The 22,309-nt window shown below is 39.7% G+C and overlaps 1 protein-coding gene across 13 annotated transcripts in view; it reads right to left on the reverse strand.

The window, feature by feature from the left end:
* TTLL5 (tubulin tyrosine ligase like 5) overlaps nucleotides 1–22,309 on the reverse strand; it is a 145,550-nt gene that overhangs the window by 70,438 nt on the left and 52,803 nt on the right. For 11 of the 13 annotated variants that reach the window (XR_005931968.1, XR_005931967.1, XR_005931969.1 and 8 more), the window contains 7 exons: nucleotides 19,855–19,975; nucleotides 18,038–18,184; nucleotides 15,671–15,771; nucleotides 12,772–12,905; nucleotides 12,022–12,135; nucleotides 11,211–11,621; nucleotides 9,539–9,729 (listed from right to left, as the gene is read on the reverse strand). Coding sequence is in view for 10 of the 13 variants with exons in the window: in XM_030003084.1 (XP_029858944.1) it covers nucleotides 9,539–9,729; nucleotides 11,211–11,621; nucleotides 12,022–12,135; nucleotides 12,772–12,905; nucleotides 15,671–15,771; nucleotides 18,038–18,184; nucleotides 19,855–19,975 (1,219 nt within the window). In the remaining 3 variants the exon portion in view is untranslated. The remainder of the gene's footprint in view (nucleotides 1–9,538; nucleotides 9,730–11,210; nucleotides 11,622–12,021; nucleotides 12,136–12,771; nucleotides 12,906–15,670; nucleotides 15,772–18,037; nucleotides 18,185–19,854; nucleotides 19,976–22,309) is intronic. The other 2 variants (XM_041122021.1, XM_041122020.1) reach the window with 2 other exon arrangements.

Genomic DNA, 22,309 nt, shown 5'->3' on the forward strand with positions numbered 1-22,309 from the left:
ATCAGTATTAAAAGTAATTCCAGCTCCTGCATGAAAAGCCTGGGGATGAGGAGGAGACAGGGCCCTGCAGCAGTGCAGAGCTGTGTGAAAAAGGAAAGAAAAATATCCCTCAGACTTCTCCTGGCTTCTTGCTCCTCTTCCCAGTTACAGTGAGATGCCTTTTTCCTTTACACTTCCCTTCCTTTCCATCAACAGAAGGGTAAAAGCCAACCAAATGGTTACATAAGGAAAATAAATCTGATTAAGACTCAGATAAAGTGGGTTGAGTCAAAGCAAGGGACTAACACTGAAAAAAACCCTTTGGTGGGGAAAATATCCCCACCAAATTCCTGCAAATATTTGCTGCACCTTGAGTTTCATGGTCTTTTTGGAGTCACCATGTTGCGCCACTCAGGACTAGAACTGAAAGAGCTGAATGCCCAGCAGGACCTGTACAGTGTGTTTTGGCACACTGGTAGTTTGCTTTGTGGCACTTTTCCTCTGCTGAGGACAAGGCAGGCCAGGGTACCACACTGTGTAATTGAGACAGGTAACTGAGGAGTGGTTATTTGTTGTAGCTGATGCTAAGCTGAAGCTTGCTATTTTGGAATTTCTGTGGCATATTATTCCTTCAAGATCACTCTAGGGCACTGTAAAGTGCCCGTTCCAATTCTTCCTTACTCCCTCTCCCCTGTCCTAAGGTTTAAGTAAACTCATCTGCTTCTTGCTGATTTCTACCTTCTGTCCAAATGAAAAATGTAGAATGAGAGAAGTGCCCCATCCTCCTATGGATCTGTCAGCATGTTTGCAGGAATCCTGGCTGCTGGATCTTGGGCACTGACTGGCTGCATAGCAGAGATGGAAGCAGCTCAGTATAGCCCTTGCCTGGGTGGTCTGATGTTATCCCTGTGTTTAAACTCCCTGGCTAGAAGAGTTGGAGCTATTCCTAATGATAGCTGGGTCCTGAAATCTCACACTCTCCCTCACAGAGAGGGGCAGAGCTCCCACCAGGCTTCCCCTCCTCCTTCTCTTCTTCCTCCCTCCTGGTGAAGCTGGCCAATTCAGCATATTCTGTAGTTATTAATGCTAGTGAACTGAAAAGTACTACAGCCTGGTAGATATCAACTGCAGCCCCCCACACCAGCCAGGGATAGGGACCTCACACAGATCCAGCACTGCAGAAGAAAACCTTCTTTTTACCTTGCAGCATATTTCAGAGAGAAGTAGCATGCTATTCACAAAGAAAAAACACATAACATATCCAGAATCCAGCCACCTGGCTCTGGATCTACACACATGGTGTGCATTTTAATGTCCTCCCTGTAGAAAGTCCTGCAATACAAGCACACGAAAATATTTTATGCTAAACACACGTGAAATAAAGACTTTAGAATTAATGCCTGGTATGGAACACAGCAGAGGGAAAAGTGGTCTGGATTATTTTGGTCACAGCCTTCATCCATCTATCCATCAGGAAAGGCCAATTTGTACCTAACAGTAGGTACAGCCGAAAAAACCCTCTTGCTTCAGCTGTCCAGAAGTAACACAGTAGCCAGTAAGGTCCCTATACCACAAATCAAGGCAAGAAAGTCAATTAAGTTCCTGTACAATGAAAGGGGCTTACTGAGCTGTATCTTCAGGCTTCATTCCCCAACTCACCACCAACACATCTGCCTTGATTATCCAATAGTACTGTTACTATCTTAGGCTCATGCTAGGCAATGGGCAAACTGAACAAGAAAATATCAGGACAATTGAAAAATTGAGTTGAATATCGTTAACACACTGACAATAATGCAGGCAAACCACTACACTACACATACTGACAAAGACATCATCACTCTGTAAAAATAATTAGCAATCATTTGCATGCCATAACTAGGGAAGTCAATAATTTCAGGTACTGATTTCCTCACAAGTGTCTCAGTAACCCACTTATCGTAAAGGAAATATTTAGCTTGACTACAGTAAAGCAATGTAGCAAAGAAAAAGTCATAAATATGGAAGCAGCAGCATAGCACACATTCCTCAGTGTTAAAGACAAAAGGTCAGTTCGGAGCAATGGCCCAGCAAACTTACCAGCCTGCCTGACATATTTCAGAATATGGAAGAAATTTTAGTTTCCATGCATCTAACTGAAACATCTTATTGATAAGGAAAATTAATTTTTATTTCTGTATGTTAAAACCTAGGGATCTATCATTTGCAAAACACTCATTATTCTTTCTGAGGTAACTATGGCCTGTTAAGCTTTCTGCCTTAATGCTATCTTGTCACAGGAAGTTTCAGAAGGTAAGTATATTCTGTGACAATGACTATTCTCTTTTATTATCAGTTTTTACTCTGATGTCTTCCTACTAAACTGAATATCCCCTTCTTATGAGAAGCATGAATAAAATCAACTTTATTTACCTTGTCATCCACTGCTCTGTATAATTCCTTCATACCTATCTCCTCCCTAAACAAACAAGCGTAATATTTTCACTTCCTCGACAAAAATGCATGTTGCAGTCGATTGTTGCAGTCACCCATCTGTGAATCCCAGTTATTTTTCCTGAATTCACTTTAGGAAAGGCAACCAGAACTGAAAACAGTTTTTCACAGGAGGGCATGTAATTGATGCTTACATAATTACATACTACTTCCTATCCTGTTCCTTAAACATGCTAATAATTTTTTTTTGTTGCCTTTACTGCTTGACTTATAACAAGTATCTCCACTGAGCTTTCCAGAACAAAACTCATTTTTTCTCCCCCAAATGACTAATTTAAAGCTTATTATCTGAAGTGGTTAAAATTATTGCTTGTCATGTAATCAGTTATTTGTAAACACAGAACTTCATGTGCCATTGTCTTGTCCAGTTAATGCAGTTGTTAAATTTCTCTTCGCTTTTCTCATAATAATCAACAAAAGAATACAGACATACTGACAAATTACCAGGAGGTAGGCTCAAGTTTAAGTATACAGCACACATATAACTTCACAGTAATTGAACATCTGGACACTTGTAGCCCACATTATACTGAAGGTAGCAAGGAGTTACCTCATGTAATAAAACATGAGCTGCATAAGCATGTGTTCACATGGATGAACACTATAGAGTAGTTAATCTACTGTAAATTCTCATCCTATATTACCCTGTAATAACTTGCTTTTATATTCATTCTTTAGGTAATAATATGCCAGTCATTATGAACCTCCTCCTTTCAAATCTTTAATTTTACGCTCCATTGTGTGCATTCTGTATTCTGCGTCTTCAGTTATCCACTTGCTGTATAGCAAACTGGCTAGTTACTCTTTCATTTGCTTTCTGTCTGTTTTCAATCTCTAACAAAACTTTACCTCTCACCCTACAGATACCTGGCTTGCTTAACAGTTGTTGCTGAAAGCTTGTCAAACTTTTTTTAAAGTTTGAACAACAAGAACCAGTTTCACTAGATGTTATTTTTCTCAGTTCAAAGATTTCTAATAGATCAAAACATGGGTTGGGTGTTTTGGGGTTTTTTTTGGTCTGAATTACGTTTATCTGGGTGAATTAAAATTCCATTTTGATTTCAATTTAATATATATCTGCTAGTGGAGCAAGACTCACTGCTTTAATTTACAGGAAACTTTAGGGTCCTTCTTACAGATAAGCACATTTGTTGCCTTTCTGTCCTTTATACCAGTTTTATCTTTCAGTAGAAACTTTGTCACTTTACTATTGCGTTTTTCAACTCCTACATGTACACCACCCAGCCACTGAAGTCTCACAAAACATTTTTTGCCTCTCTCTCCTCCTAGGAGCTTAACTTTATTACCTGGAAAGAAAATGTATCTCCTCTGTATCCACTATAGTGAAAAATAATGCAAAAGAAATTATTTAATCTCTCTAATGCCCATATCCTCCAAAATTTGTTTCTACAGTTGTAGACTATATCCCCACTGAATTAATAAATTAATCTATCAATAGCATATTTAAGGAAAACTGATTTCCTGTGGCATCCCTGCATGTCTCCCTGGCCAATAACCACATCATTCACAAGTCTGCTACCTATGATATCTTCAAGATCTTTCCTCCCTCTGTACCCCTAACTTACAAGCAAGAAGCAGCACATGTTGCAGCTAGTTCCAAATTAGAAGCCTGTTCACTGCTAATTAATATATGCATTCTGACTGGCTAGACAGCAGTCCAAACAGAACAGGTATGTTGAACTCCACTTGATTTTTAGCCCTCGACTGAAACACTCTCATGGGCCTTGCATGTCTATGCACTTCACATTTTTCATGAAACAGGTAAGAACGTGCTACCTTCAAGACTAATTTAGCTGAAATTTGGGGAATTTGGACAGGTGTTTTCTCTTTCTCACTTATTTTCTTATGAGCTTTTGAGCTCAGATACCTCCTTATTATCCTACTCAGCCATGAACTTATCAGGTTAATGCTGGATGCTCAAAGGCACGCATTTTCCATAGAGATTTCTGTGTTGCTTGCTCCCAAACATATTGGGTAGTTAACTAGAGGAACACCTTGTTAATTTTGGATACTGTGGAATACTATAGTTAGGATGGCGAGTACTGCAAAAATCAGGCAGTTTGTCATAACCTCAAGGTCAGCTTTATTATTAGATTTTATGTAATCACAAAAACATTGTAAATCTGTGGTTTTAAGTAAATAAAATGGAATAATATTCCTCAGAAGTAAAAACTAACATTCATTGTTAAGAGCTATATTTAACAATAAAGATTCTTCCTAGCAGCTCACTGTATTTATTAATTTGTAATGCTGAGTATTTACGTTCCATAACCTAACTTGAGATTGTCATACTTCAGTGTGTCCTTAAGGCAACATCTTTCCTGCACCTACCATTAAAGAAGTTACAGAAGTTACCCAAACAGCTGCTCCTTTTCTAGTCTAAGATAGAATAACACTGCTCCTTTTCTCTCTATTCATATCTCTCTCATTCCTGCAACTGGGCAGCAAGGCATCATACAGTGATGCAGGGGATTAAGTAATGCTTCTTATGTGTTCTAGATCAATATTTCTATTGTATACCACTGTGAAGGCACCCTTGTTTTCCCCATGTTGCAAGCATGAAGATACACTGATGAAATTTTAGATGATATAATGAAAAATATTTTTCAAAAATATAGATTAATGAAAAGCATAATGTTCTCACACACTTTGTAAGACAGTCTGTGAGGACCAAAAACTGTGTACAAGGGAATGAAACCACACATCAGTAGAGGCTTTACTTTCCCTACATCAGTAGAGGCTTTACTTTCCCTACCATCTCCACCTCCCATATTATAAGAACTGTTCACTTTATTATTATCACTGTGAAGTTCCCATCTGGTGTTTCAGAAGTGAATGGAGAGGACTGACAAGACAGAAAGCTGATGTAATCACAAAAATCTTGTTTTCTTAAGATGTCAGATTTTAAGTAACTTGTTCGAAGCTCATCAGATACTTACACTTAAAATTTTCCCTTTAAACATTGTCATTTCAGCAGCCAATTGGCTTAATAAATTAAACTGGTTTAATACAGAGGGTAGAACACAAGAGTCTAAGAGAGAAAACATGAAACAGGTGCTTTGGGCATCAATAGGAAACAGTGAAGAACAGCAGGGACTGGAGAGGGACAGAGGTGGACTCCCAACCAGAATGGCAACATCATTCCAAGCACAGCTGTTGAGGCTACATTCCTGGGAACCCTGGAGACCCATGCTAGTACACAGATACCAGAAGCAATTCTCACAAGAACGGGAATGGAAAACAAGCTTCCCAGATGCTCTTGGAAGGAGGTAATGTATTCAGAGTACCCCTGTCCCCAGGACACAGTTGGGCACAACACAGGGAACCAAGGCACAAAGGCATTCAACTCTCACTAGAAGTTCTTGCCCTTGGAAAAGAAACACAGTCCACAGCAACAGTAATATTTTCAAAAGTCTCTCTTTCACACACACCCTCCAAATCAATAATCTTAGTCTTGCCATTGAACATAATTAAGTCCAAATATCAAGTCCCTTTCATACCAGCCAGGTACTTTCCAACATGGTAGACTAACTCCAAGTTTCTGGGAGTGGCTTTAAACAATTGTACTATTTTTTTTATGTAGTTATGTGATGGTCTCTTCCAGGGGTCGTCTTCATACCATTTTATTTTAGAATGCTTTTACTTTAAAAAGACTATTATATTTCAAGTGGCTTAAAAAGAGGAATGAAGAGGGAGAAGATAACAATTCAGAGTCTGCTGTCTAGAAATGCATACGAAAGTAGTGACCTGTTTAACTAAATCACCCTCATACAAGCCTTATCTCTAACCTTCTCTCAGCTTTCAAACCCTTACTTCTCCTGTCAAAAGCCACCAAGATTACATAACCCAGAGTCCCCAAACACTCCCATGCCAAGTCTTTCTCCCTTTCAACCCATACCAATGGTCTTTGACTTCTCACTTCTCTCCAGCTGTTTACTAAATCTCTCCCACATGTTTCTCTCTTCTGCCCCTATTTTCCCCCCTCCTGGTTCAGACCAAATCCTTGTCTGTCCAAATCTATAACCACACAGCGCTCCCATATAGCTTCACCAATATCTACCCTTCTGCAAATCACTTTCCAAACAGCCAGCCTACTCTGTAATGCCTGCACTTCTATTCATTCAATCCCCCTGCTTCAAATCCACATCCATACCTAGTGGCTCAATGCCAGGTGTCCTGGTTCCAGGTCCCTCAACAATGAGCCCAACCCTTGCTTGGCTCCTCCCGTTTTGCCTGTACAGGCACTTGCTGCCATACTATTATGCTTTTATTGTACACTGGTACCTTTTGTTGCCCTTCATTGTCATGGCAGCCTTGCCTTCCCACAGAACTAAAACCCTTGGTCCTTGTTGCAAGACAGGCTTTAAAAACCAGGCCAGATCAAAAAAATAATCCAAATGAGTCTTAGATGACAGAAGAGTAGAAAGTGTCCAGGAAAAAAAAAGAAAAGCACAAGTAGTAGCCATATGCTTTAGCTATCTATGTTCCTTTGGGCCTTGCAGTTACATCTGAACCTTCCAAAATATCACTGTTTCAGGTATGATTAAAATAATAGTCTCAGCTTAGAAATTACTATGTGTCATAAATTCAGTACTGAAGAATCAGATTGCCTTAAAAGAAAAACTGTCCTCAACTAAACCATCCAAATTTTCATACGAAGCAAGCTTCAGATTTCATCTCTCCAAATCCCTCCAAAGGGATTATTGCAGAAACATGGCCTGGAGAATCACAGCACAGAGCAGATGCCTAGAACTGAATGGATGCAGGTGCAGGAAGGAAATTCATTGTCAGATAGAGCTCCAGCTCTAAACTTTTCATTTACTTGTGAATCCCTTTCTACATGGATCTTTTTCATGATGACAGAAGACCACTAAGACATAACCCAACCCATGTTTCTGTTTCGCTACAGAAACAAACCCTGTACAAACACTATGTAGCTGAATACAAAATATATCAAGGTCACTCAGAAAATCTATGTTGTCTGCTAGGAGCTAAGGTCTATACTGTTTACTTGTCACAAAGAAGAGAATTAGCACCTTCATTCTCCTTCTATACATTTCCCACCTATTCTGTGAGAAAGTATCCTGGGAGAACCCAGAAGCAAAAAGCAATGCAGACACATTTACCACAAGCAACACATTTCCAGAGCTACCACTGCACTTCATAGCTACTTTCAGACTTGAGTATGCCTACACTGATTGACTGAATGGTGGCTAAACGGGTTTCAACCTCCACCACCTACAGTTACCAGAGTACATTCCTTTGTCACCCAACACAGCTGTGCTCCGGAAGCTATACAGCCCTTCCCATGTAGATCTTTGTAAATTCCCCTCTTGATTCCGCCTTCTGTAATTCCTAATTTAACTAGCAGTAACTAGCTATAGTAGGAATCCAGAAGTTTAAAAATCATCTAATAGCTATATAAATAGCAGCAAGAGGACAACTTGGGTTCTCTAGACAGACCTTAGAAACCACAGCAGTTGGAGCCAAGTGGGAAATTAGTGGCTTTAGGGAGAAAGTCTATGAATTTATTTTTAAAAGTTCTTTTCTGAAAAGACTGAAATGAAATAGATACATTTAAATTTTTTCTCAAATATTTGTTTAGATACTAATTTTTATCCAAGGAGGCAATTACCATCATATATTTAGCTTTCAACAAATCAGCATTTCCTGAATGAAAATGTTTCACTACCAAATTTTTTTGAACAGTTTTACTGACAAAGTTTAGCTTAAAAAGCTGAATTCTGATTTCATTAAGAGAACGAGACTGACAGCTCTGAATATTACTGGACAAGCAAACAAGCTTCTCCTGCTGTTCCCCATACCACTTCAGTCTTTGAAAGATCAAATTCTTTAAGTAGGGTCTGGCCTGACGCAAGATCAGGCCTCAGAATCACTGGTATATTCAGCGCTCACATTCTCTTCTGAGTTCATCACTAGGAAGGTGCCTTGGTTTTGTGACTTATCCTTTAAAGCTCAAGACCTATCTGCAAAGACCAGAGTCGCCTGTGTTCGTTCTGGAACTGCCCAGACTGAATCAAAACCTTGAAATAGATGTAGAAGGGTCCAAAAATCTATTCAGCTTCCTAGAGTTATAAAAGCACCTCACCTTTTGAAAAAGACATATTGCCAATCATCTAACCAGATATTCAAAATCCAAACATACAACAATAAAATTGAAAGAAGCAAATAGCAGCAGCTATTGCAACTATTAAACATGCCTCAGAAAACTTAGCAAAACATCACTGTTAAAACAATACTTCCAAAATCAAAAGTATCAGAGTGAAGATATTCAAACTGTTTGTCCCTAGCAAATAAAGAGGGAAAAAATTCATTTCCGACACAAAGCGCCTATCCTGGAGAACCTCCAGTTGGCAGCTTAATTAACTGAGAAGTGTCCAACTTGAACACCTTTGATGAACACAACTATAGCATATTACAAAGAAAAAAAAAGACTACGTGTGTAGCCATTTAGGACATAAGAACTCAAAAAGTGCTAAGTGGAAAAAAACAAAAACCTCCTAAGTGGAATTCTACCAGAAACCAATGTAAATTGGATCTATACCACCATGTTTAGCAAAAGGATTATCATATCCCAAGCTAGTAAGTACTTCATTATGTCTTTACAATGTTACTGGAATTTAGAATTTATATCAGAATTCATTCTGCAGACTTCCATTCCCAGCACCATGATGACACACTGGAGGAATGAGGAAGCAAATCGTATGGAAGCACAAATCTGAGAAGACTTGGTTTTATTGTTTAATAAGACCAAGCATGGGTTTGGTTTTATTATAACATATTTTCTAATTCTCTGCCCAGTCTCACTTTCTTCTATAAAAGGACTTTAGCAACGTTCTTGTCATCTCGTAAAAAAAATCAAAATTCTGGTCCCTGTAAACACTTCAAAACAACAGTATGACAGTAATCAATTTTCATGAGATTTACTTCTTCCAGCACGTCTCAGCCCAGCCCGGTGCTGACACAGAAGACTGTGACAGACTTTTCTGTTGTCACAGGGACTCTAGCTTTACTGATTACATACCTGCTGTGTAAGGATACTGATGTGGCTTGGTGGGGAATACTGACAGGCTGCTTGCTTTTCTGCCAGCTGCTGTAGTTCTGCTGCTACCATACTGGGGCTATAACATTTGCCCTGGGAAGAAGTATCTTCTGCATCTTTGTACATCCTGGCTGAGCCCACACGCTGCGTACTTGGACTACGATGGCACAAACCTACCAAACAAACATTTGGATATGCTTAGTGAGCGGTATGTCAGACTGTCTCAGCCTGCTGATCACAGAGATACAAAAGCAGGTATGATACTTTCTGCACATTCTAGGGAGAATACAGCCTTCTATTCTGTATCGGTATTGCCTATATGAGCTTTTGTTAATTCCAAACACATATTCTCTTTATCATAATGTATCTAATGGCACCCAATTCCAGAGAATATTGGCTGCTGTTAGCCAAGTTAAAATTATAATGTTTTTCCTTAAAAACTAATGGATCCTTTTAAATAAGCTACTCAGTTGGGAAGTCAGATTTATTTTAATGCTAGAAAGGTTCTCAATATATATACAGCAACCCTAGTGAACATGTGCTGACCCTAACGTCAACCTAAAGCAAATGTATACCATCATTAAAAAAAAAAAAAAAAAAATTATCAGGACCACAGCTGTTAGCCTGTGTGTGGTTCCCAAAACTCTCCTAATAGATTACAGGCTGCATCCATAAATTCCTATAGTTTCTTCTACCCTTCAGATTCCTTACACTCTAAAGTTGTATTGCACAACTATGTTCTACCCCAGCATGGTAAATGAGAGGTCTCTAGATCTTGTTTTTAAGATACTGTTGGATATGGCAGTGCTGAAGGGTCCTAGAGAATGAGATACACTAATGATTCATTCAGATCTTTCTTTTCTGGAGGTCTTGACACACCTTTAAGTGTTCAACAATTGTGAGGTTTTGTTAAAGGATTTCTCTGCATGGTAGAGAAACACAGAACTAAGAACAGCACATAGACTGAGATAGGACTTCTACTGACCAAAACTACATTAAAATCACTAAAGATAAACAAGAGAGATCAGTAACAGAATCAAGCAAAAATATACAATAATTCATTTCCCAGCTCTTTTCGAACAAGTTCAAAGGCCGAGTTCAAAGTTCAAGGCTGAGGGGAGACCTTATCGCTCTCTACAACTACCTGAAAGGAGGTTGTAGTGAGGTGGGTGTCGGTTTCCCAGGTAACAAGTGATAGGACAAGAGGAAAGGGCATCAAGTTGTGTCAGGGGAGGTTGAGATTGGATATTAGGAAAAATTTCTTCACCAAAAGGGTTGTCAAGCATTGGAACAGGCTGGCCAGGGAAGTGGTTGAGTCACCATCCCTGGAGGTATTTAAAGGATGCATAGACGTGGCACTTAGGGACATGGTTTAGTGGTGGACTTGGCAGTGTTAGGTTAACAGTTGGACTCAATGATCTTAAGGGCCTTTTCCAACCTAAACGATTCTATAATTCCCTGTTCATCTGCTCAATAAAAGGGCATCTTTGGCAAACAAGGCCTGCTTTCTGCACTCTGCCTTTCCATGAGAAATTTAGGACCATTCAACAAGACTCATAATTCTAGAAACATAAAATTTCTATCTACTCCAGAACAGAGATTGAACAATCTCTATACTGAACTAGCAGGTTATTATACATCCCAGAACACTCACCTACTTTTGCAGAGGATGGTCGGGACAATCTTTGGCTGTAGATCTGAGCAGCTCTCTGAAAAGATGAGAATGGGCCAATGGTGTAGCTACCAGAATGACAACGATGTAACCCTGCAAGGCTAGAAGCCTCACTGGACACTGGGTTTGTGAAGACAGAAGGGCTGTCAGGAGCTGTGCTCTGCAAGAAGGGTAGTAGGGATGGGGATTGAATCAGCCTGGGACCAACCAGAGGAGCTGGCAATGAATGGTGACCAGGCACCTGTGAATTTTCAGAGGCTGGAGGCTGAGCTGGTATCCAGGAACTGGTACTTCTCTGGAACGTGGCACCAGAAACAGATGAAGAAGCACTAGGAGGGTCGCACTGAGGTAATTTCACTTCAGCATTTAAGGAGAAGGTGGGTCCTTCTGGAACTACACAAAAATAATGAGCACACTACATGAGAAAAAGCTGCTTTTCAGGTCCTTTGGATAACATCAACACACCAAAGATTCCTCTACTCAGACACACTGAAGCCAAAATTACATTATCTATCAGCAAAGACAAGAAGAGGCTCTACATAATGAATATCCTCTTTCAAAGTTTGCCATATCTAGATCTTCCCCCACAGAGGAGCAGCTAACTCTTTCATACTGCTCACTGTACATTATCTTCTTTTCGGTTTAAAAGAAAAAACTGCAGAATCTTCCTCAAAATTGGGCATTTCAATCCCTCAGTTTGAACCCAAAGGTTCCAATCTTTGTTTAAAAAAGTATTAAAAACAGTACATGCATTCATTATTTTCTTGATGATGATTTAAGCCAGTTCACTTACAGGTTGATTTGACTTCTTTGAGTTTATAGCCTTTTAACGCTCCTTCTGCAGGCAGATCTGCAACTGAATTTTGGGGCTGATCACCTTTTATTTTTTTCACCGTGTCAGGATGTTCTATAACAAAATCAAGGAGTTAGGAAGTAGAACAATGCAAAGTGTGATATCATTAGAACAGGACAGCAGAATTTAAACCTTGTTACAGTGGACTTTCTTGCTAATATTTACTGTAGACCACGCGATTCTATTGATCACAATTGTGCTGTCATGTACAGTAGCATGGACTACTGGATATGTATGGCTGGCACTGTACTTCCTTCCACAGAACACCTAATTAGGCTCAATTATACAGACTCTGCGCTCCAATGGGTATGCTCACTGCAGGCAACACAATTTAACAGGCCTTGATTTCTCTCAACCCTTACTTTGATTTCAGGATTCTCTGTTCATTTCAAATCTCAGTGCCTTCAGTTCGCACATTCTCATTTTGGTCATGAGCCACCGCATCTAGTTCCTTATAAATGCTAGTCCAGATTCATTCCATTTCACTTCAGGCAAAGAAGGTAGGAGTGCAGTTAACTCGTCTTCACGTATAGAGTCAGTTAAAAAAAACCAAACAAACAAACAAAAAAAAAACCCCGCAACCTGAAGAAGCCTGAGTAACAGTCTGGAGGGGCTGTTCTCTTTCCATAGACTGAAGTTAAACTGGATTTGTCTGGGCAACATCATCTCAAAACTACCTGCAAAACTTACCCCCTTGAGGCTGTTTCTCTGACTGGTTCCTGGTGTTGCTGGGTTTTGTGCTTGTGGAATTTGTTCCTAGGAAGACACCTGCTGACTTGTTTTTGTGTGTGTAAAATGTCAGCACTTTCTCCAGGTCACTTTCACTACAATAAGGACAGAAGAATGGATATAAGTGAGGATTCTAAGTTTTTCCGCATTCATGTAACTGATAGTCAAAGACAAGAAACAATAAGAAGACTGAAGAGGGGAGTGGGGAAAAAAGGTGAGGCCAGACAAGCTAATGATTTGCTCGGTTCTGCAGGGTAAGAGCAGAAGGAAAGGAACATGCCTTGGTTAAACCTGAGATTCCCACTGAAATGCCATTTTCTTATGCAGTAGAAAATTCAAGGCATTCAGGAGCCTTCCCAGGATAAATAAAGAGCAAGTGAAAATTCCAAACACTTTTTTGGGGAGATCAGTTCAACAGGAGAGATTCAGTTCACAACTAAGTTTGCGAATTTTCCGCAGGTGCTCTCTAGAACAAGCAGCTATCTTGTTCATGAAAAACTGAACTCAGCACTCTGTTTTATAGTCATCATTAGTAGTTTCAATTCAGCTGGGGGCAGGGTTGGGGCAGGGGGATAAAAGGAAAGAGGAAGGAAGAGCTTGTTAATTAGCCAAAACTGTTGGGTAAACAAACAGAACAGTCAATATTTTTGTGAATCTCACAAAACTTGCATACATTTCTCATTTTTGTTACAACAAGAGTTTAACACAGGACTATAAATTTGCATAGCAGCAGTTATAATCCTGCAAAATATCCTCTGCATATCACAGTTGCGCTAGTCTTGGCTAGCCTGAGCTTTGGTAAAAGCAATGTCTAAAACTGATCCCACTGGAGTTTGGGCCTTCAGCACATGCTGCAAAGTTCATCTTTCCTCCCAAACCAATGAGAACAGAGATGAAGAAGAAATGGAAGAATGAAAAGTTGTTGGTGGAAAGGTGCTTTAAGCTTTTAAGTCAATTTACCAGCATAAGTATATAATTTTACATTGCACTGAGGACATTTAGAAGCAATGGTTGTAGCACGTGTGTAACTAAGCACAATGCCATCCATGTGATATCGAAGTTAGAGAGTCAATGAGACAATCCCAATTATTAAGTGGCAACATTTATTAACCATTTTCTCCAGTGTTGCATTCACTGTACTGCAGAACAAACACTCAAAGTGGAAATCTATCCCCTTTGCTTGGCTCCAAATGACTAGCTCACTCATTTAAGCTTCAAGCACAGTGCAAAGTAGTGTCAGGTATCAGAGTTTTCAAATATACCTGATACTTCACAAGAAGCAGAAAGATCATTGCTAGAAATTGCCTGATCGTTGGCAAACTGGCTTTTGCTGTTCTTTATCACTCAGGAGATGATCCAGCAAAAATCTCCAGTCATAGCCTAGACTATGTATTAGGCCATGATGGCATGGTAGCCAATAACATGGAAACAGAAGACTATGCAGTTCTGCCCCAAACAGCCATCTCTTAGTATTTCTGGCAAAAAGCAAAATGACCTGCCCTAGGAGGCAACAGTCATTTTTGTGGCCAGAGATGTCAGTGAACCAAGAGCATGCCCATGTAATGTGCATTTCTAGTGGCAGGAGTAGATGCTATGGTATATGGTAGTCAGACATCTTGAGTATCATTCTTTTATAGAACTCTATCTGAAAATCAGAGATTTTTCTTGGAGCCTGTAAATCTGTTGTGGTAATGACTCCATCAGTTATATTAGCAAAATGTAAAATTCATTGTTTTCATGACAGTGTAGCATCAAAAGAGACTGTGAACCCTCCTGAACTTCGTTAAAAAGCCTCAGCTATCACTCACCTCTAATCAGTCACTAAGAGTGCTATCCAAACAGAGAAAAAGAAAGAACAGTTTCATAACTGATCATGAAAAAGAAGCAGTGACTGTTAACCTTACCAGAGAAGATAGAAGGGCATTAAAAAGGCAGGTGAACTCTACCTGTTGAGATATTGACAGGGGTCCTTGCCCATATAGACATGTCATATATGGGTCAAATAAAGGACTCAAAAGGAATCAGGTTTTGTGCTCAAGAATCAGAGGTTTTGAGGACAGAATTCCAGTTCAATGAATAATTTCAGACCTCTCCATAGTCAGATAGCTATACCATTTTTTTCATACAATACTACAGGCCATAAAGAGTATTTACCTATTTTCAAAATACATTTCCTACCAGACTTTTGTAAGTTTAAGGCAGATAAAGTTCAGAGTTAGATAAAATTCACAGTTAGAAAATGCTGCTTTTTCATTGTGAAAGTAACTGCTTGCACTGAACTGCCTTAGCAAGCCAAATAAGAGGTTAGGATGAAGACAGGGAGTTTAACTCCCTTCCTTCCTCATCTCAGAAAGTCCGGACCTGGAGAGTTCCTGAAGAGAGGCAGCAAGCATGAAATTTGTTTCTGAGAGCAGAAACTTGAGAGCCAGAGCCACAACAACTGTTCAACCACAGCAGCTCAAGGCCATCTGAGCAGCAGCTCTAGTTTCATTCTCCTTCCAAAATACTGCCACATTCGTGCCAGCATCACAGGAAAGGTGACCATTAGCTCACCAGCATCAGTTTGAAATTTACACAGACCAGGGCAACCACTGCTATCCTTTGGGAATCTACTTAATGGTCAAAACATCTATTGTATGTCCTTCTCTATGCACCAGACACTGATGCTACAAGTATTTGGTTGCTGGAAGGAAGAAAAGAGAAAAGACAAGTTCTCTGTTCCCCAGCAAGAGCAGAAGCAGATGCTACAGTCAGTAAAGGTATCTGGAGGCCTTTAGATCAATCAGATCATCCTTAGAACAATCCCATCACCTTCAGGGCTGGGAGATCCTTTATCAAAGGGAATAAAATCTATTCCTACCTTGCTCTGGTAATAAAGTTCTGAAAACCTTCAGGATTCACTCCCTCCTCCTCCTCTTCCTGTTTCTTTTTTGGTCGTTTCTGAACCATCTGCTCCGTTTCCTGTTAATAAGCAGTATCAGTAAGTATCTCTATGTATTTACTTTATGTTCCATGGCATAGCTACAGCTCAGAGAGGACAAAAAACATTTCCATGGGATCTAAGGAAAAAAGAACATCAACTCCAAAGAGCCAAATTATAAGTATTTCACTATGTGCAACAGAATGGATAAATATAGACAGCCCCAGAGACAGCATGCTAAGCATACACTAAACTCCTCATTCCTCCACCTGACATAACTTATTAGAATTAATTTGCTGAGAAGCGGTCAAGCCTTCATAAATACATGCTGCTGCTCCTTCAAATACACCCTTTGCTGGGACATAAGGAAGTATGGAGGCGGGGGGGGGGAAATCATTCTTTACAGATATTAGGTCTCCTTTCTACTTTTCCTGTTTCTGTCACAGAGCTCCTCAAAATAGCTTTTATTTGAGCATCTGTCCCAAAAGGAGATATTCCAAAAGAAAGGAGGACAAAGATATAAAATAGAGAAACTCAATCAAGAAGGTCTGCTGAGGGCATCCACATTTCCTACCATAAACTAGGAGTTCTCTTCTTGAGTAAATTTCTCTTGTCATGCAGCAAATTGCTGAGGGCTTATCTACATACCTAAAATATACTGCTTTAGCAAAAGCAAAGAAAGTAAAACAGTACAGCTTGTGCAAATATGCGTTTATACACTAAAATATACTGGAATAAAAGATGGTAAGTCTTTGTGTGTGAGAATGGGAGCAAGCTCTCAGATATAAATGATCTATTTTACACCAGTAGAACTTGTTGACACTAGAGGTTGTATTGATACAAACATTTTTGTTTAAAAAAAAACTACACGTCTGTCTGAAATACCAATACCAGCATACAAGCTTTATCTGACCAGACTTGACCTCCACTTCATTGCTTCCTACTGGTACTCTGAGCATTCCCATGATGAAAAGGTCACATACATCTTTTGAAAGGTAATTCAAGAGCAGAAAGAAAAAGCCACTCTGGGACATGTCTCTACCCTTCACTACTTAAGTAAAAGTCTGGACAGTATGTGATCTGTTTTATGTAGTTTGCTGGAGATAGTATTTTTTCTTCTGTGTCATTACAGAAGATACCTAATGGTTAATAGGATTGCCCTACTAAATCTGAAGTTACAAGTCAGTGAAAGTCATCTATACATTGGAATCAGACATCAAAAACCTCATAGCCTAAGAGTCTCTCAATGGCTTAAACGTGTACATCCTAAAACCTCAAGTGATCTGTTCTCACTTGTTTTAACTAAGAAAATATGTTTATGCACTGATTTGTTACCAGTTACACAGCTTTATTTTGTGAATTTACTCAAGAGTTAGCAGAAAATCCTGATGTTTGAATACAATTTGAGTGGAAATTATATCCACAGCAGCTGCGTTCTTCACTCACCACAGAGCCACCCAACTGTTTTGTGGTTACTCCTAACACAGTAATTCAGTGAGCATTAGGCATACAAGGCACTCCCTGGAACAGATTTGGTTCAATACCAACCTTGCTTTGACAGATCAAATTACCAGATGTCAGTTCTGACAAGGTAATGTAAGTGAACATCCTCTGCTAACGAGTAGGAGCTTGGAGGCCTGCGTGCTCAGCAGCCTCCGAAAGCAAAATTTAAACTACCCTTGTTCGAACACTAAAGAAATGCTAGGCGGCAAAGGAAAGGGGAAGCTGTTCTTGCAAAACAAGGATTAGCATGAAACCACTATGCTAAGAACAGCATCTTCTACATCTAAAGAGGTGAAAATTATTTAAATTAGGACCTACTTCTTATCACTACACATATAGACTCCCATACTACAGATAGGTAGCAGTCCCTCAGTATACCAAACAAATGGTAAAATACATATTTCATACTGGTCTGTACAAAAAAGTTATCTCTAAAGAAGCATAATAAAAATAGGGAGAAATGGGAAGAAGCATTACAAAGCACTAGAATTGAAGACAAGCCAAAGAAAAAGCAAACTGCTAGTTGAATTCCACTTCATTTCAACCCTTATTTTTACTTTTATGCACATGATTACCAGACTGCATACATAACGTAGTAATACTGTTGTCTATCTGACAATTTGAACAGACAAACTACCATTACTGGATGCACAACTGCAAACAGACCATGTAAATTACAGAACAGAGCCTTTAAAACAGCCTGCTGTCTTGACTATGACAGCAGCCAGCAGGAGATACTTTAGAGGAAAAGAACAGAAACCAAAAAAGAGCTACCAAAAGAAGAAACAAGAAAGAATTAGTCACCTTGTTATAACAGATTATGAACTCGCCCAGCTGGTGAGCCAGGATACGACGACGATCATTTAGTCCTAAACGACGGCTGGGGAGTAGCATCCTCAAGGACTGCTGAAGATTGCTGGCAGCTCGCCTCAGAAAGCGTACCACAAGCTCCTGCAAGCAAGAGAGATGGAGTTAACAATGGATCAGCTGCAAGATGTGGGCAAAAGAACAGAGGTATTACAGCAGCTAATGACTGGCAAGAACTAAACACACTGTCCTGAAAAAATGAGCTGACAACTGGCAGGCAAAAGCATTCTGCAATGTGCATTTTTAATATAGCCCTACAAATCCAAGGTGAGGAGAGAAGAGCAATGGTGTGCCTTGCCTGAGGTGGGTCAGAATTGGGAACACTTGAGGACTGTTTGTCTGAAAAGCATGGCAGATGAAGAAAACAAAAAAACAAGCAGCAAAAAGCAGCAACAACACAGAATAACCTGGAAAGTCCAATACCTTAGGGAAACATTTCCAAAAAACAACCTGCAATGTGTTAACGAAAGCCTATGATGAAGCGTACTAACATAAAACCCTCTCAGCACTATCACAGGGAAGGGAATCTTGGTCAGATATCTCCACTACAGCGATGTAGCTCCATTTCATCACTTTTCATATATGTATACTATTGCCACAGACTCGCCACAGCAACAGATGACTACATCTACAGCCATGTAATTCCAATCCCCCACCATGTCTGTTTGACCTCTGGTGGGGGAAACATATGGCAAAGCAGATTCTAAGGCAAGATGCATCCTGTGGGTGTTTTGAACCCTTTTTGTCTCCCCTCTGGATTTGCTTTTGGTTAGGAGCTCTGCTAATGCATAAATGAGCAGCCTCACAGCCAAACTATTGGATTTCACAGCTCGCCTCTCACTGCCATTACTCCAGGCTGGTTTGATCTGTTATTTTAAACATTATTTTTCACAGTACAGCAGACAAAGTGACTCTCAAAAAGCCAGATTTAATTTCCACTTGGAAAGAGCTGGGGTAACATTTTCCACTGAGTCGACTGATTATTCTTGACACACAATTTTATCTCTGAACTGCACTGGCTGTTTCCCTGCAACATACGTTCAGCAAGGATACATTTGGATTTGCAGAAAGCTCAAGAGCCTACAGTACAAAGCTCTTTTAGAAAAGTTTGTGAGGGTATCTGGGCTTGCTGCACTCTTTAAAATGTATATACATTAAATATAGGGCCTTAAAATGCTGCCTAGAAAAATTCACCACATGTTTAAAAAAAAAAATCAAAAAACCAACAACAAAAACCAGCTATGCTAGAAAGTAACCTTCTCTCCTCAGTGACTTTTACTTTTTTCTCTATCTAGAATGCAAGGAAGATTCCTAAGCGCAGATGGCTGCAAAGAGTAAAACAGTACATAGGAGAAAAAGCTTAACTGGGTACCTGTTCTATTTGAGTAGATGTATGCTTTGTTTAACGCAGCAGAAACTGGATACTGCCAATTAATCTTAAAGAATCTTAGAGAGAAGAATTCAAAAGCAGGTAAGCTCAGAGATCAGTGAAGGAGATCCAGTGAAAAATCTGAGCAGCTTGAATGTCAACCACACTCTAGTCATTAAGAGCTGTCTACTCTATTGCTGCTCAGATGTCAGTCAGCAGTCCTACCTTGTCTGTATATTAAAAATACAGCATTGGCAGGTGGACAAAGATAGACAACTATAATCTCAGTTGGACTTCAGTTCTTCCAAGGATGGAAATTGACCTCAAAACTCTTAAGGCACATTTCAGCTTGGCTTCTCAGTCTGGCCAACACAAAGCTTCTTACCATTTGCTCATCCTCTTTGGCAGCCCAGGTGGGATTCTGGATCTGGTCACCAGCCTCCTTCATCAGTCGCAACTGAACATGCTGTAGATAGGCAGAGAAAGCCCTTCGAGCTTGCACTTTGCTGTGGACCAAAAGAATCAGTCAGCTATCTTCAGAGTAGTAATGGGAAGAGTTCCAGCAGTCAAGCACAGCTTATGGACCAAAGTACAGTCAGCAAGGACCTCCTAGGTGCACAAATGTTGAAGCTCAAAGGAAAGAGGACCCCTTCACCCCACCAGTATTTTCAAGCAGACCTTCAGTTCACCAAGATGGGGTAGGTATTGCAGGAGATACAAAAGACAGCAGACACTCTAAGATCATCTCTAAAAATGGAATGTTCTTCTTGCCTTTTCACAGTCTTAGCTACTCTCCTCCAAAAGCCAATAACATGAACATCAGCAAAACTGTGTATTTTTAAACCAAATTCAAGGCTCTCTTGGGCCTGTGTCTTCACAAACATTTTGAACACCACAACAGCAGACCATAAAATACATAAAGAGCTTGGTACTGGTGCCAGAGTTATAACAAAGGCCCTGCCATTCCCATCGGAAATGAAAGAATTAAGTCTGTGAAAGTGAGCTCTTCCTCTGCTGGCCCAAGGACACAAGCCAAGTATCATTGAGCAAGGCATCACTGAAGAATGAAAGAACATCAGCAAAATCTGCTGTGCAGCTGGCTGAACATATTGGGAAGCTGTGAGCATGAACTGAGGAGAGGACTGGGGTAGGACTGGGAGGGACACATTGCTTCTCATTCCCTTACAATAGTAGTCACTTTAGCGTATGCATCTGTTGTGAGAGAAATTGCTGAAAGTTTTGCCTAATTCTGTTCATTGTCATCTTGGCCTAAACCCTCTCCTCCAATATTCTGCTCTCCCAATCTCCACTCTTCCTCATAGTTTTCCCCATACTCACTACAAGCTGTCCCTTGAATTGCCAAGCATGATTTCTCCTTTCCTTTTCATAAGGATGTAGAAACAGATGGACTTTAGTGACAGTGACAAACTCCCCTTCTATCACAGGCAGTCTCCTAATCTTTTCTATAAAATTATTAAGTTTCATCTTAAAACAAACTAGAGTTTTCCACCCATTACTTTCCTGGAATATTATTCCAGAACTTAACTGTTCTAGTAATTAGGAACCTTCTTTTACTACCCAGCCTAGCTTCATTCATGAGCAGTTTATATTTGCTTTTTCTTTCTCCAACATTGTCCTGTATCTTAAATAATTTCATCCCTGATGAGGCTCCTTCCTTGAATGTATTTATTAACAGCAATTACATTCTTTCATAGTTTTCATCTTATTAGTGTGAACTATCCACATCTTTCAGTGTCTTCTAACAAAGCACCCACACTGGTGACATGATGAGATTAGCAGCTTGTCTCCACCTGTTCCAGTCACAATTTACCTTCCATGAACATGGGTGATAGCAACTGTATACTATATTCCACATAAAGTCTCAGAAGTATCTCAAGTGATAAACCCTAGACCACATTTGGTGTTTTCATGCATGCATGAGCTAGAGCTTTGCAATCCTCCTGTGATCAACAAGCATGCAAGATATTTTTCCTTATAATTAATTTGCAGCTGATAGAATTTCTGCAGTAAATTAGTTCTTAAAAGCATGCCCTTGCACTTTGTGCTACTGCATTTCATCCTAGTTATATTATTCCTATCCTTACGGTCACCCAGTTCTTACCATATTTATTCCACTACTTTTCTCTCATGGTAATAACTCCCAAATCTTTTCCATCATCAAATTTCATTAGCACATTTCTACATTTTGTGTCATTTTTTAATTGATTACTAAAATCAGCCTCAGAGTGATTCCTGAGGAACCTCACCATTTTTTCTCTACTTGTTCTCTGCTTCTTCGAAATATTCTCAGGTATTTATATGGTCCTCATGAGTCCATGTACACAAGTCCCTGAAACTTCATTAAAAACTCAGTCCAGAAATTTGGTCTTCCTGTTTTATATGTTTGTAAATTTCATGAGTGTTACATAGAAATCATACAACACAATAGCACTTATAGAGATCGATGTATCATTTTAGATAAGAATTGAAGTTAAAATAAAATACATTAAAAGTATTCATGCATCTGCTTAATCATTAGCTTTTGATGCTTCTGAAAGACCATGTGTCGTGGTTTAACCCCAGCCAGCAACTAAGCACCACGCAGCCGCTCACTCACTTCCCCCCCACCCAGTGGGATGGGGGAGAAAATCGGGAAAAAGAAGCAAAACCCACGGGTTGAGATAAGAACAGTTTAATAGAACAGAAAAGAAGAAACGGATAATGATAATGATAACACTAATAAAATGACAACAGCAATAATTAAAGGATTGGAATGTACAAATGATGTGCGGTGCAATTGCTCACCACCCGCCAACCGGCACCCAGCTAGTCCCCGAGCG

The sequence above is a fragment of the Aquila chrysaetos genome, chromosome 2 (genome assembly GCF_900496995.4).
Source record: "Aquila chrysaetos chrysaetos chromosome 2, bAquChr1.4, whole genome shotgun sequence".
Classification (NCBI taxonomy): Eukaryota; Metazoa; Chordata; class Aves; order Accipitriformes; family Accipitridae; genus Aquila; species Aquila chrysaetos.